Source organism: Somniosus microcephalus, chromosome 6 (assembly GCF_052327205.1).
Source record: "Somniosus microcephalus isolate GS21.2 chromosome 6, FLI_Smic_1.0, whole genome shotgun sequence".
NCBI classification, from domain to species: Eukaryota; Metazoa; Chordata; class Chondrichthyes; order Squaliformes; family Somniosidae; genus Somniosus; species Somniosus microcephalus.
This window is the reverse complement of record NC_140992.1, coordinates 279,925,490-279,940,324: the sequence shown is the minus strand read 5'-3', so window position 1 is coordinate 279,940,324 and position 14,835 is coordinate 279,925,490. Positions and strand designations below refer to the sequence as shown.

Genomic DNA, 14,835 nt, shown 5'->3' with positions numbered 1-14,835 from the left:
ATATACACACACAGGGCTATAATAGCCAATAACACACAGTAGGGTCGATCTTGGCTTTGTGCGATAGTGTAAAATAGATGTGAGTGAGTACACAGCTGTAGTGTATGTGCTTTAAGTCAGAACTACTTTTTACAGCTCCTGTATACTGTAGTACCGGCAGTGACCACACCGGTATATAAGCTGTGCGCATGCCTCTGTACCCCAGTCTAGAGATTACCCTCCTCCAGTAAAGACCTGTTATTTGTTTATGTACAGCATCCATGTAATTATTTATCCACTGAACCATGGATCTAACAGTGGTGACGAGTGTTGATGCGAATCTACCTGCAACATAAAAATTTTTTTTTTAAAAATAGTCGAGTCCAGGAACACGGGCGTCGACCGCGAGCAACCGCCCAGCAGTCAGGCAGAGATCCAACTTCGCTGGGGAGGCTGTGGAGAGCCGGGCTTGGTTCCCCAGCCACAACGAGCAGTAAGAGACCGACGACAGGTCCAGAGCAGACCCTTCCCGAGCAGCGGCGGCTGGAGCCGACCGACGGCAGAGAGAGAGAGCCGGGCAGCGTCGACGGGGTAAGAAAGAGGGTGAAGAGAGCAGGGCGCAGCTGGGGGTTGATCACCGAGCGGCGTCGAGGAAAAATACTGCAAACCGGAGAGAGAGAGGGTAAGAAACAGCCGGGTTCTAGACTGAGCGGCGTCGACAAATATCAAGAGAAGAACGCGCAGAGCACAGCCAGGGATCACGGGCTGATCAGGGTCCACGGGGCGAAGCAAGGGGAGACGCCATTGAGCCGTGGAGAAGCAGGGAGAGTGCGGGAGGCGCCATTGAGCCGCGGAGAAGAAGGAAGAGCGCGGGAGACGCCATTTTGCGAAGCCGCAGCGGAGAAGACGGGCGAGCGCGGGAAGGAAGGAAAGCGCGGGAGACGCCATTTTGTGCCAGCGGAGAAGAAGGGGAAGCGCGGGAGGCGCCATTGGTGATAGTTAACGCACAACCAAGGATGCCGAAGAGTGGCAGTATCTCTACGTTCGACAATGAAGTCGAAGATTGGGCGACATATGTGGAACGTATTGAGGTGTACTGCAGGGCGAATGAAGTGCCAGATGCTAATAAAGCACTGGTTCTGTTAAATTCCATGGGTGCAAAAACTTATGGGTTACTGCGAAATCTAATAACCCCAGAGAAGCCAGTAAACAAGAATTTTGAAAGCATAGTAGAAATCCTACAGGACCACTTAAACCCCACACCGCTGCTGATAGCAGAACGATTTAAGTTCCATAAAAGGAACCAACACAAAGACAAAAGCAATGCTGAGTACCTAACGGAACTGCGCAAGCTATCGAAATACTGCCAGTTTGGAGCGGGACTAGCAGACACGTTAAGGGACAAGTTTGTGTGTGGGCTACAAAGTGAAGGAACCCAGAAACGGCTTCTATCAGAAAAGGACCTTACGCTGGACAAAGCTTTCAGTATGGCAGTATCACACGAAGCAGCCATAAGGGGCGCTGCAGAGATACAACGGAGACCGCAAGAATATGGCACCAACGAAATGACCTATGGAACAGGGAAGTGCTATCGCTGCGGCAGAACAACACATGACCAGAAAGATTGTTGGTTCAAGGACCAAGTGTGCAGACAGTGTGGGAAAGCAGGACACATAGCAAGAGTCTGCAGGTCTGGGAAGAAAACCAACAGTAAGAAATCTCCACAGGAGAAGTACAAAAAGGTACACCAGGTGATGGACAGTGGTTCAGACGAACAGAAAAGTGACACAGACTCCGGAAGCAAGGAGCTGGGTTGTCTGAAACTACATAATGTAACCGAAATGGAGGATCATCAGACTATCTGGGTTATACTCAAGATAGACGGAGTCCAAGTGGAAATGGAATTGGACACAGGGTCAGCTCTAACAGTCATAAATCAAAGAGACTACAAGCGGCTATTTTCACACATACCCTTGAAAGCTACAGAGATTGTCTTGAAGACGTATATGGGGCAAAAAGTCTACCCCAAAGGAAAAATAAGGGTGAAATGGATATATATGTATTGCCAAATGGAGGACCACCACTGCTAGGACGCGAATGGATCCGTAAGATACATTTAGATTGGCATTCCATACAGGCACTGAAGGTGGAGGCCAAAAAGGATGACGACGTCACACCTGGACGACTGTCAAAAATGCTAACTGACGCAAAAGAAGTGTTCCAGGAGGGACTAGGAACACTAAAAGGAATAACAGCAACAATTAAAATAGAGGATAATGCAAGCCCAAAGTTTCTGAAGGCCAGACCAGTGCCTTATGCGATCAGACCAGCGGTTGAAGCAGAGCTGGAAGGGTTGGAACGTTCAGGAGTACTGTCCAAAGTGGACTGGAGCGAGTGGGCTACACCCATCGTTCCTGTAATGAAGAGGTCGTTGAGTAATATGCCTGGGGAACCAAAGAAGGTCCGCATCCGTGGGGATTTTAAGGTGACAGTGAACCCAGTCCTTCACACGGTGCAATATCCGTTTCCACGAATTGAGGATATTTTCGCCTCGCTATCTGGTGGTAAATGCTTCACCAAAATTGATCTAGCCCAGGCGTACTTGCAAATGGAGGTAGAAGAAGCTTCGAAACATTACCTTACGATCAACACCCATAAAGGTCTCTATCAATACAACCGGCTGGTGTTTGGAGTAGCCTCGGCTCCGGCTATCTGGCAAAGGGCGATGGATCAGGTCCTGCAAGGGATTCCAGGGACCCAGTGTTATTTGGACGACATCTTGGTCACGGGTGAAAATGACGGTGATCACCTCGCTAACTTGGAGAAGGTGCTCGCCAGATTAAAGGAATATGGGCTACGAGCTAATCGCCACAAGTGCGAGTTTTTCCAGAAACAGATCTCGTATTGCGGCCACGTCATCGATGAAGAGGGGTTACATAAGTCCCCTGACAAGATAAAGGCAGTAGTCAAGGCTCCAGCACCAGAAAATGTGTCACAACTGAGGTTGTCCCTCGGGCTGGTAAACTATTACCACAAGTTCTTACCAAATTTGTCTACGGTATTACACCCGCTGAACACCCTACTGCAAACAGGGGTACCATGGAAGTGGGATGACGAACGTAGACGAGCTTTCCAGAAGTGTAAAGAATTGATCACATCAAAAGAGGTGTTGGCCCATTTCAACCCAGCACTACCAATTCGTTTGGCATGTGATGCATCACCCTACGGCATTGGAGCAGTGCTGTCGCACAAATTCCCAGACGGGTTGGAGAGGCCAGTAGCCTTTGCGTCTCGGTCACTAACCTCAGCCGAGCGCAACTACGCCCAGATTGACAGGGAGGCCCTCAGCCTAGTATGGGGAGTAAAAAAATTCAACCACTATCTGCATGGACAGAAGTTCACCTTTCTGACTGACCACCAACCACTTGTCTCCATCTTTAATCCTAAGAAGGGCGTGCCAGTAATGACTCCACAGCGGTTACAAAGATGGTCCCTGTTTCTAGGGGCGAATCAATATGAAATAGAATATAAAGGCACGAGACAGCATGGGAACGCTGATGGGCTATCGTGCCTGCCACTGCCTACTGTGGAGGAAGCACCAGCAGTGGACCCTATTGAGATATTTTATTCGTCGATAATTGAACGATTGCCAGTAACAAACGCGGATATAGAGAAGGAGACCCGCAATGATCCGACGCTGTCACGGGTATGTGAATTGACGGTGAGGGGATGGCCAGCACATGGCGACTCACTGTTGCCAGCATTCTCATCCGGAAGAGAACAGCTGTCAGTATGCCAGGGGACAGTGATGTGTGGATCCAGAGTGGTGATTCCACCCAAGTTAAGGGAGAGAGTGCTAAATGAACTACATGAAGGTCATCTGGGGGGAGTGAAAATGAAAAGCCTAGCTAGGGCTTATGTGTGGTGGCCGGGAATCGATCAACAAATCGAAGACCTAACTAAGAGCTGCTTAGGATGCCAGAAGGTCCAAAATGCACCACCACATGCCCCTCTACACCCATGGGAGTGGCCTTCCTCTCCATGGCAACGGGTGCACATTGATTTCGCTGGTCCTTTCATGGACTCAATGTTCTTAATAGCAGTGGATGCTCATTCAAAGTGGCCTGAGGTGATAAAGATGTCTTCAACCACTACAGAGAAAACGATTGCAGTCCTACGGACCATATTTGCCAGAAACAGGTTGCCAGAGCAGATCTGCTCTGATAATGGACCACAGTTTGTGTCCGACGAGTTCCAAAAATTCATGAAAAGGAATGGGGTAAGGCATTACACATCCGCCCCGTATCATCCAGCCACCAATGGATTGGCTGAGAGGTTCGTACAAACCTTTAAGAAGGCGATAAAGGCCATGTGCGACGAGGAAATTCCACTACAGCATAAGATGGACAATTTCTTATTAGCCTACCGAAACGCGACACATGCAGTTACCAACCAGACCCCGGCCATGATGTTCTTTAACCGAAGGTTGAGATCTCGTCTGGACTAGCTCAGACCAAATGTGCGAAGAAATGTTGAGGACAAACAATTCCAGCACATCAACGAGAAGCCGACAAGGAGCTTCAATGTAGGGCAACCAGTCTTGGCCCAGGACTATCGAACAGAGAAGTGGCAACCCGGAACGATATGTACAAGGCAGGGGCCATTAATGTACACAGTGGATGTCGGGGAGAACATTGTGAGACGCCACGTCGATCAGATCTTAGCATCACAGGAATGTGTCAACCCCATGTCTCGAGTACCTGGGGATGAACCCGACATACCGGTAGTATCTACTTCAGACCCAGTAGCAGTGGAACCCGATGAACTACCTGATGAAAGGGGGTCAGAATCGCCTCTGCACCAAGAACAAGAACCTCCGGAAAGGCGCTATCCCGAAAGGGTCAGGAAGCCGCCCCAAAGACTGAATCTATAAATGGACTTTTGTTATTGAATGTACATGTAAAAATGTAATTGTTATTTGAATATTAAGGGGGTATTAGTAATCTAAAAAGGGAGGAATTGTAGTGTATGTGCTTTAAGTCAGAACTACTTTTTACAGCTCCTGTATACTGTAGTACCGGCAGTGACCACACCGGTATATAAGCTGTGCGCATGCCTCTGTACCCCAGTCTAGAGATTACCCTCCTCCAGTAAAGACCTGTTATTTGTTTATGTACAGCATCCGTGTAATTATTTATCCACTGAACCACGGCTCTAACAACAGCCACTTTACAACTCTCCCCATTTTTATATCTATTAACTTCAATGGATAAAAATGGGGAGAGTTGTAAAGGGGACTGTGCACTCGCTCACATCTATTTTAACTATCGCACAAAGCCAAGATCGACCCCAGTGTGTTAGTTGGAATGTTATATCTATGCCCTACCTCCCTCCTCCCTGTGCTTCACTCCCTTCCTGTGCTACTATGGCCATTTCCTCTACCCCCACCATCAAACCCACAACACTTCTGACCTACATTGCCTCGATTTTAAAATTCTCATCCTTGTTTTCCATCCCTCCGTGGCCTCGCCCCTCCCTATCGCTGTAATCTCCTCCAGCCCCACAACCCCCTGAGATATCAGCACTTCTCTAATTCTGCCCACTTGAGCATCTCCGATTATAACCCCGAGCTTCCGGTCGACTGTCACTTTAACTCTCCGCTCCACTCCCACTCCGACCTCTCCGTCCTCGGCCTCTCTCACTGTTCCAGTGAAGCTCAACGTAAGCTCGAGGAACAGCACCTCATCTTTCGATTGGGCACTTTGCAGCCTGCCGGACTCAACATTGAGTTCAACAATTTCAGATAATAACCCCTGCCCCCATTTTTCATGCAGTATGATTTTGCCATTTCCATTTGCAACATTTTCACAGCATGTTCTTTCAATTCCTTCCTCCCCCCCGCCCCGTGTCTGTACCTGCTTAATATCTGTTACATTTCCAGCTTTTTCCAGTTCTGATGAAGGGTCCCAGACCTGAAACGTTAACTCTGTTTCTCTCTCCACGGACGCTGCCTGGCCTGCTGAGTATTTCCAGCATTTTCTGTTGTTATTCCCGATTATAATCATTCCACCATTGGCGGCCGTGCCTTCAGCTGCCTGGGCCCTAAGCTCTGGAATTCCCTCCCTAAACCTCTCCGCCTCTCTACCCCTCTTTCCTCCTTTAAGACGCTCCTTAAAACCTACCTCTTTGACCAAGCTTTTGGTCACCTGTCCTAATATCTCCTTATGTGGCTCGGTGTCAAATTTTGTTTGATAATCGCTCCTGTGAAGCGCCTTGGGACGTTTTACTATGTTAAAGGCGCTATATAAATACAAGCTGTTGTTGTAGCATGGCTGCAATAGGATCTCCTGTGTGAAGACTGTTATCAATGGGTGATCCCAAGCAGGGAATATTGTGATGCTGTTTTAGACGTATTCTGTGAGGTATGCATCCTTTACCTTTGCAGATCTGCACGAACCCGACCATGATTATGAGTCCAAGGGCCAGGAGTTTTCCCGCGGTGAAGAGGTCCTGGATGCGGGTGACCCATCGCACACTGAAACAATTCACCCAGGTTAGCAGCACTGCGGGAACAAGAACTGAGTGAGTGACGAGCAAATCCATTGATACTTTACTCTGTATCTTTAGACCAGTACGTTGAGGAGCCAACTAGGGAACAGGCTAGCCTAGATTGGGTATTGTGCAATGAGAAGGGGTTAATTAATAATCTTGTTGTGTGGAGTCCTTTAGGGAAGAGTGACCATAACATGATAGAATTCTTCATTAAAATGGAAAGTGAAGAAGTCCAATCCGAAACTAGGGTCCTAAATCTAAACAAAGGAAACTACGATGGTATGAGGAGTGAGTTGGCTATGATAGATTGGGGAGCTTCATTAAAAGGCATGACGGTGGATAGGCAATGGCTAACATTTAAGGAACGAATGCATGAATTGCAACAGTTATACAGTCCTTTCTGGCGCAAAAACACAAAAGGAAAAGCGGCCCAACCATGGCTAACAAAATAAATTAAGGATAGTATTAGATCCAAAGAGGAATCATATAAAGTTGCCAGAAAAAGTAGCAAGCCTGAGGATTGGGAGCAGTTTAGAGTTCAGCAAAAAAGGACCAAGAGATTGATTAAGAGGGGAAAAAAGTATGAGAGTAAACTTACAAGGAACATAAAAGCGGATTGTAAAAGCTTCTACAAGTATGTATAAAGAAAAAGATTAGTGAAGACAAATGTAGGTCCCTTACGGTCAGAGACGGGAGAATTTATAATGGAGAACAAGGAAATGGCAGAGCAATTAAACAAATACTTTGGTTCTGTCTTCACGGAAGAGGACACAAATAACTTCCCAGAGGTGCTAGGGAACCAAGGGTCTAGTGAGAAGGAGGAATTAAAAGAAATTAGTATTAGTAAAAAAAATAGTGCTGGAGAAATTAATGGGACTGAAAGCCGATAAATCCCCAGGGCCTGATAATCTGCATCCCAGAGTACTGAAAGAGGTAGCCATGGAAATAGTGGATGCATTGGTTGTCATCTTCCAAAATTCTATAGATTATGGAACAGTTCCTGCAGATTGGAAGGTGGCAAATGTAACCCCACTATTTAAAAAAGGAGGGAGAGAGAAAACCGGGAACTACAGACCGGTTAGCCTAACATCAGTAGTAGGGAAAATGCTAGAGTCTATTATAAAGGATGTGATAACAGGACACTTAGAAAATATCAACGGGATTAGACAAAGTCAACATGGATTTATGAAAGGGAAATCGTGTTTGACAAACCTACTGGAGTTTTTTGAGGATGTAACTGGTAGAATAGATAAGGGAGAACCAGTGGATGTGGTGTATTTGGATTTTCAGAAGGCCTTTGATAAAGTCCCACATAAGAGGTTAATGTGCAAAATTAAAGCACATGGGATTGGGGGTAATATACTGGCATGGATTGAAAATTGGTTAACAGACAGGAAACAGAGAGTAGGAATAAATGGGTCTTTTTCGGGATGGCAGGCGGTGACTGGTGGAGTACCGCAGGGATCAGTGCTTGGGCCCCAGCTATTCACAATATATATCAATGATTTGGATGAGGGAACCAAATGTAATATTTCTAAGTTTGCTGACGACACAAAACTAGGTGGGATTGTGAGTTGTGAGGAGGATGCAAAGAGGCTTCAAGGCGATTTAGACAAGTTGAGTGAGTGGGCAAATACATGGCAGATGGAGTATAATGTGGATAAATGTGAAATTATCCACTTCGGTAGGAAAAACAGAAAGGCAGAGTATTATTTAAATGGTGATAGATTGGGAAATGCTGATGTACAAAGGGACCTGGGTATCCTTGTACACCAGTCACTGAAAGCAAACATGCAGGTGCAGCAAGCAGTTAGGAAGGCAAATGGTATGTTGGCATCCATTGCAAGAGGATTTGAGTACAGGAGCAAGGATGTCTTACTACAGTTATACAGGGCCTTGGTGAGACCACACCTGGAGTACTGTGTGCAGTTTTGGTCTCCTTACCTAAGGAAGGATATACTTGCCATAGAGGGAGTGCAGCGAAGGTTCACCAGACTGATTCCTGGGTTGGCAGGACTGTCGTATGAGGAGAGATTGGGTCGACTAGGCCTGTATTCACTAGAGTTTAGAAGAATGAGAGGGGATCTCATTGAAATGTGTAAAATTCTGACAAGGCTAGACAGACTGGGTGCAGGGAGGATGTTTCCCCTGACTGGTGGGTCTAGAACGAGGGGTCACAGTCTCAGGACACAGGGTAGGACATTTGGGACTGAGACGAGGAGAAATTTCTTCACTCAGAGGGTGGTGAACCTGTGGAATTCTCTACCACAGAAGGCTGTGGAGGCCAAGTCACTGAATATAGTTAAGAAGGAGATAGATAGATTTCTAGACACTAAAGGCATCAAGTGGTATGGGGAGAGAGCGGGAGTATGGTATTGAGATAGAGGATCAGCCATGATCATATTGAATGGCGGAGCAGGCTCGAAGATACTCTGTATCTAACCCGTGCTGTACCTGCCCTGGGAGTGTTTGATGGGACAGTGTAGAGGGAGCTTTACTCTGTATCTAACCTGTGCTGTACCTGCACTGGGAGTGTTTGATGGGACAGTGTAGAGGGAGCTTTACTCTGTATCTAACCTGTGCTGTACCTGCCCTGGGAGTGTTTGATGGGACAGTGTAGAGGGAGCTTTACTCTGTATCTAACCCGTGCTGTACCTGCCCTGGGAGTGTTTGATGGGACAGTGTAGAGGAAGCTTTACTCTGTTTCTAACCCTTGCTGTACCTTCCCTGGGAGCGTTTGATGGGACAGTGTAGAGGGAGCTTTACTCTGTATCTAACCCGTACTGTACCTACCCTGGGAGTGTTTGATGGGACAGTGTAGAGGGAGCTTTACTCTGTATCTAACCAATGCTGTACCTGCCCTGGGAATGTTTGAAGGGACAGTGTAGAGGGAGCTTTACTCTGTATCTAACCCATGCTGTACCTGCCCTGGGAGTGTTTGATGGGACAGTGTAGAGGGAGCTTTACTCTGTATCTGACCCGTGCTGTACCTGCCCTGGGAGTGTTTGATGGGACAGTGTAGAGGGAGCTTTACTCTGTAACTAACCCGTGCTGTACCTGCCCTGGGAGTGTTTGATGGGACAGTGTAGAGGGAGCTTTACTCTGTGTCTAACCCGTGCTGTACCTGCCCTGGGATTGTTTGATGGGGACAGTGTAGAGGGAGCTTTACTCTGTATCTAACCCATGCTGTAGCTGCCCTGGGAGTGTTTGATGGGACAGTGTAGAGGGAGCTTTACTCTGTTTCTAACCCTTGCTGTACCTTCCCTGGGATCGTTTGATGGGACAGTGTAGAGATAGCTTTATTCTGTATCTAACCCGTGTTGCACCTGCCCTGGGAGTGTTTGATGGGACAGTGTAGAGGGATCTTTACTCTGTATCTAACCACGTGCTGTACCTGCCCTGGGAGTTTTTGATGGGACAGTGTAGAGGGAGCGTTACTCTGTATCTAACCCGTGCTGTACTTGCCCTGGGAGTGTTTGATGGGACAGTGTAGAGGGAGCTTTACTCTGTATCTAACCCGTGCTGTAGCTGCCCTGGGAGTGTTTGATGGGACCGTGTAGAGGGAGCTTTACTCTGTATCTAACCCGTGCTGTAGCTGCCCTGGGAGTGTTTGATGGGACCGTGTAGAGGGAGCTTTACCCTGTAACTAACCCGTGCTGTACCTGCCCTGGGAGTGTTTGATGGGACAGTGTAGAGGGAGCTTTACTCTGTATCTAACCCGTGCTGTACCTGCCCTGGGAGTGTTTGATGGGACAGTGTAGAGGGAGCTTTACTCTGTTTCTAACCCGTGCTGTACCTGCCCTGGGAGTGTTTGATGGGACAGTGTAGAGGGAGCTTTACTCTTTATCTAACCCATGCTGTACCTGCCCTGGGAGTGTTTGATGGGACAGTGTAGAGGGAGCTTTACTCTGTATCTAACTCGTGGTGTACCTGCCCTGGGAGTGTTTGATGGGACAGTGTAGAGGAAGCTTTACTCTGTATCTAACCCGTGCTGTTCCTGCCCTGGGAGTGTTTGATGGGACAGTGTAGAGGGAGCTTTACTCTGTATCTAACCCGTGCTGTACCTGCCCTGGGAGTGTTTGATGGGACAGTGTAGAGGGAGCTTTGCTCTGTATCTAACCCGTGCTGTACCTGCCCTGGGAGTGTTTGATGGGACAATGTCGAAGGAGCTTTACTCTGTATCTAGCCCGTGCTGTAGCTGGTCATTCTCTCTCCGGTCAGTCTCTCTCCCGGTCACTCTCTCTCCCGGTCACTCTCTGTCCCGGTCACTCTCTGTCCCGGTCACTCTCTGTCCCGATCACTCTCTCTCCCGGTCACTCTCTGTCCCGGTCACTCTCTGTCCCGGTCACTCTCTGTCCCGGTCACTCTCTCTCCCGGTCACTCTCTGCCGGTCACTCTCTGCTGGTCACTCTCTCCGGTCACTCTCTCTCCCGGTCACTCTCTCTCCCGGTCACTCTCTCTCCCGGTCACTCTCTCCCGGTCCCTCTCTCTCCCGGTCACTCTCTCTCCCGGTCACTCTCCCGGTCACTCTCTCTCCCGATCACTCTCCCGGTCACTCTCTCTCCCGGTCACTCTCTGTCGCGGTCACTCTCTCTCCCGGTCACTCTCTCTCCCGGTCACTCTCCCGGTCACACTCTCTCCCGGTCACTCTCTCTCCCGGTCACTCTCTCCCGGTCACTCTCCGTCCCGGTCACTCTCTCTCCCGGTCATTCTCTCTCCCGGTCACTCTCTCCCGGTCACTCTCTCCGGTCACTCTCTCCCGGTCACTCTCTCTCCCAGTCACTCTCTCCCGGTCACTCTCTCCTGGCCACTCTCTCTCTCGGTCACTCTCTCTCCTGGTCACTCTCTCTCCTGGTCACTCTCTCTCCCGGTCACTCTCTCTCCTGGTCACTCTCTCCCGGTCACTCTCTCTCCCGGTCACTCTCTCTCCCGGTCACTCTCTCCCGGTCACTCTCTGTCCCGGTCACACTCTCTCCCGGTCACTCTCTCCGGTCACTCTCTCTCCGGTCATTCTCTCTCCCGGTCACTCTCTCTCTCGGTCACTCTCTCTCCCGGTCACTCTCTCTCTCGGTCACTCTCTCCCGGTCACTCTCTCTCCCAGTCACTTTCTCTCGGTCACTCTCTCCCGGTCACTCTCTCTCCCGGTCACTCTCTCTCCCGGTCACTCTGGCTCCCGGTCACTCTCTCTCCCGGTCACGCTCTCCCGGTCACTCTCTCTCCCGGTCACTTTCTCTCGGTCACTCTCTCTCCCGGTCACTCTCTCTCCCGGTCACTCTCTCTCCTGGTCACTCTCTGTCCTGGTCACTCTCTCTCCCGGTCACTCTCTCTCCCGGACACTCTCTCTCCCGCTCACTCTCTCTCCCGGTCACTCTCTCTCCCGGTCACTCTCTCTCCTGGTCACACTCTCTCTCGGTCACTCTCTCCTGGTCACTCTCTCTCCGGTCACTCTCTCTCTCGGTCACTCTCTCCCGGTCACTCTCTCTCCGGTCACTCTCTCTCCGGTCACTCTCTCTCTTGGTCACTCTCTCCCGGTCACTCTCTCTCCGGTCACTCTCTCTCCCGGTCACTCTCTCTCCCGGTCACTCTCTCTCCCGGTCACTCTCTCTCCGGTCACTCTCTCTCCCGGTCACTCTCTCCCGGTCACTCTCTCTCCCGGTCACTCTCTCTCCGGTCACTCTCTCTCCCGGTCACTCCCTCTCTCGGTCACTCTCTCCGGTCACTCTCTCTCCCGGTCACTCTCTGTCCCGGTCACTCTCTCTTCCGGTTACTCTCTCTCCCGGTCACTCTCTCTCTCGGTCACTCTCTCCCAGTCACTCTCTCTCCCGGTCACTCCCTCTCCCGGTCACTCTCTCCCGGTCACTCTCTCCCGGTCACTCTCTCCCGGTCACTCTCTCTCCCGGTCACTCTCTCTCCCGGTCACGCTCTCCCGGTCACTCTCTCTCCCGGTCACTCTCTCTCCCGGTCACTCTCTCTCCCTGCCACTCTCTCCCGGTCACTCTCTCTCCCGGTCACTCTCTCTCCCGGTCACTCTTTCCTGGTCACTCTCTCTCCGGTCACTCTCTCCCGGTCACTCTCCCTCCCGGTCACTCTCTCTCCCGCTCACTCTCTCTCCCAGTCACTCTCTCTCCCGGTCACTCTCTCTCCCGGTCACTCTCTCTCCCGGTCACTCTCTCCCGGTCACTCTCTGTCCCGGTCACTCTCTCTCCCGGTCATTCTCTCTCCCGGTCACTCTCTCCCGGTCACTCTCTCCGGTCACTCTCTCCCGGTCACTCTCTCTCCCAGTCACTCTCTCCCGGTCACTCTCTCTCTCGGTCGCTCTCTCTCCTGGTCACTCTCTCTCCCGGTCACTCTCTCTCCTGGTCACTCTCTCCCGGTCACTCTCTCTCCCGGTCACTCTCTCTCCCGGTCACTCTCTCCCGGTCACTCTCTGTCCCGGTCACACTCTCTCCCGGTCACTCTCTCCGGTCACTCTCTCTCCGGTCATTCTCTCTCCCGGTCACTCTCTCTCCTGGTCACTCTCTCTCCCGGTCACTCTCTCCCGGTCACTCTCTCTCTCGGTCACTCTCTCTCCCGGTCACTCTCTCTCTCGGTCACTCTCTCCCGGTCACTCTCTCTCCCGGTCACTTTCTCTCGGTCACTCTCTCCCGGTCACTCTCTCTCCCGGTCACTCTCTCTCCCGGTCACTCTCTCTCCCGGTCACGCTCTCCCGGTCACTCTCTCTCCCGGTCACTTTCTCTCGGCCACTCTCTCTCCCGGTCACTCTCTCTCCCGGTCACTCTCTCTCCCGGTCACTCTCTCTCCCGGTTACTCTCTGTCCTGGTCACTCTCTCTCCCGCTCACTCTCTCTCCCGGTCACTCTCTCTCCCGGTCACTCTCTCTCCCGGTCACTCTTTCTCCCGGTCACTCTCTCTCCCGGTCACTCTCTCTCCCGGTCACTCTCTCCCGGTCACTCTCTCCGGTCACTCTCTCTCCCGGTCACTCTCTCTCCCGGTCATTCTCACTCCCGGTCACTCTCTCTCCCCGTCACTCTCTCTCCCGGTCACTCTCTCCCGGTCACTCTCTCCGGTCACTCTCTCTCCCGGTCACTCTCTCTCACGGTCACTCTCTGCCGGTCTCTCTCTCTCCCGGTCAATCTCTCTCCCGGTGACTCTCTCTCCCGGTCACTCTCTCTCTCGATCACTCTCTCTCCCGGTCACTCTCTCTCCCGGTCACTCTCTCCCGGTCACTCTCTCTCTCGGTCACTCTCTACCGGTCACTCTCTCTCCCGGTCACTCTCTCTCCCGGTCACTCTCTCCCGGTCACTCTCTCCCGGTCACTCTCTCTCTTGGTCACTCTCTCTCTCCCGGTCACTCTCTCTCTCGGTCACTCTCTCTCCCGGTCACTCTCTGTCCCGGTCACTCTCTCTCTCGGTCACTCTCTCTCCCGGTCACTCTCTCCCGGTCACTCTCTCCCGGTCACTTTCTCTCGGTCACTCTCTCCCGGTCACTCACTCTCCCGGTCACTCTCTCCGGTCACTCTCTCTCCGGTCACTCTCTCTCCCGGTCACTCTCTCTCCCGGTCACTCTCTCTTCCGGTCACTCTCTCTCCCGGTCACTCTCTCCCGGTCACTCTCTCTCCCGGTCACTCTCTCTCCCGGTCACTCTCTCCCGGTCACTCTCTCTCCCGGTCACTCTCTCTCCCGGTCACTCTCTCCTGGACTCTCTCTCTCCGGTCACTCTCTCCCGGTCACTCTCTCTCCCGGTCACTCTCTCTCCCAGTCACTCTCTCCCGGTCACTCTCTCTCTCGGTCACTCTCTCCCGGTCACTCTCTCTCCCGGTCACTCTCTCTCCCGGTCACTCTCTCCCGGTCACTCTCTCCTGGTCACTCTCTCTCTCGGTCACTCTCTCTCTCCCGGTCACTCTCTCTCTCGGTCACTCTCTCTCCCGGTCACTCTCTGTCCCGGTCACTCTCTCTCTCGGTCACTCTCTCTCCCGGTCACTCTCTCCCGGTCACTCTCTCCCGGTCCCTCTCTCCCGGTCACTTTCTCTCGGTCACTCTCTCCCGGTCACTCACTCTCCCGGTCACTCACTCTCCGGTCACTCTCTCTCCCGGTCACTCTCTCTCCCGGTCACTCTCTCTTCCAGTCACTCTCTCTCCCGGTCACTCTCTCCCGGTCACTCTCTCTCCCGGTCACTCTCTCTCCCGGTCACTCTCTCTCCCGGTCACTCTCTCTTCCAGTCACTCTCTCTTCCGGTCACTCTCTCTCCGGATCACTCTCTCTCCCGGTCACTCTCTCTCCCGGTCACTCTCTCTCCCGGTCACTC

At 51.3% G+C, this 14,835-nt stretch overlaps 1 protein-coding gene across 1 annotated transcript in view; it reads right to left on the bottom strand.

Moving 5' to 3' along the window:
* LOC147116762 (large neutral amino acids transporter small subunit 2-like) overlaps positions 1-14,835 on the bottom strand; it is a 124,597-nt gene that overhangs the window by 42,384 nt on the left and 67,378 nt on the right. The window contains exon 4 of the mRNA XM_085991910.1: positions 6,417-6,542. Coding sequence (XP_085848036.1) covers positions 6,417-6,542 — 126 coding nt within the window. The remainder of the gene's footprint in view (positions 1-6,416; positions 6,543-14,835) is intronic.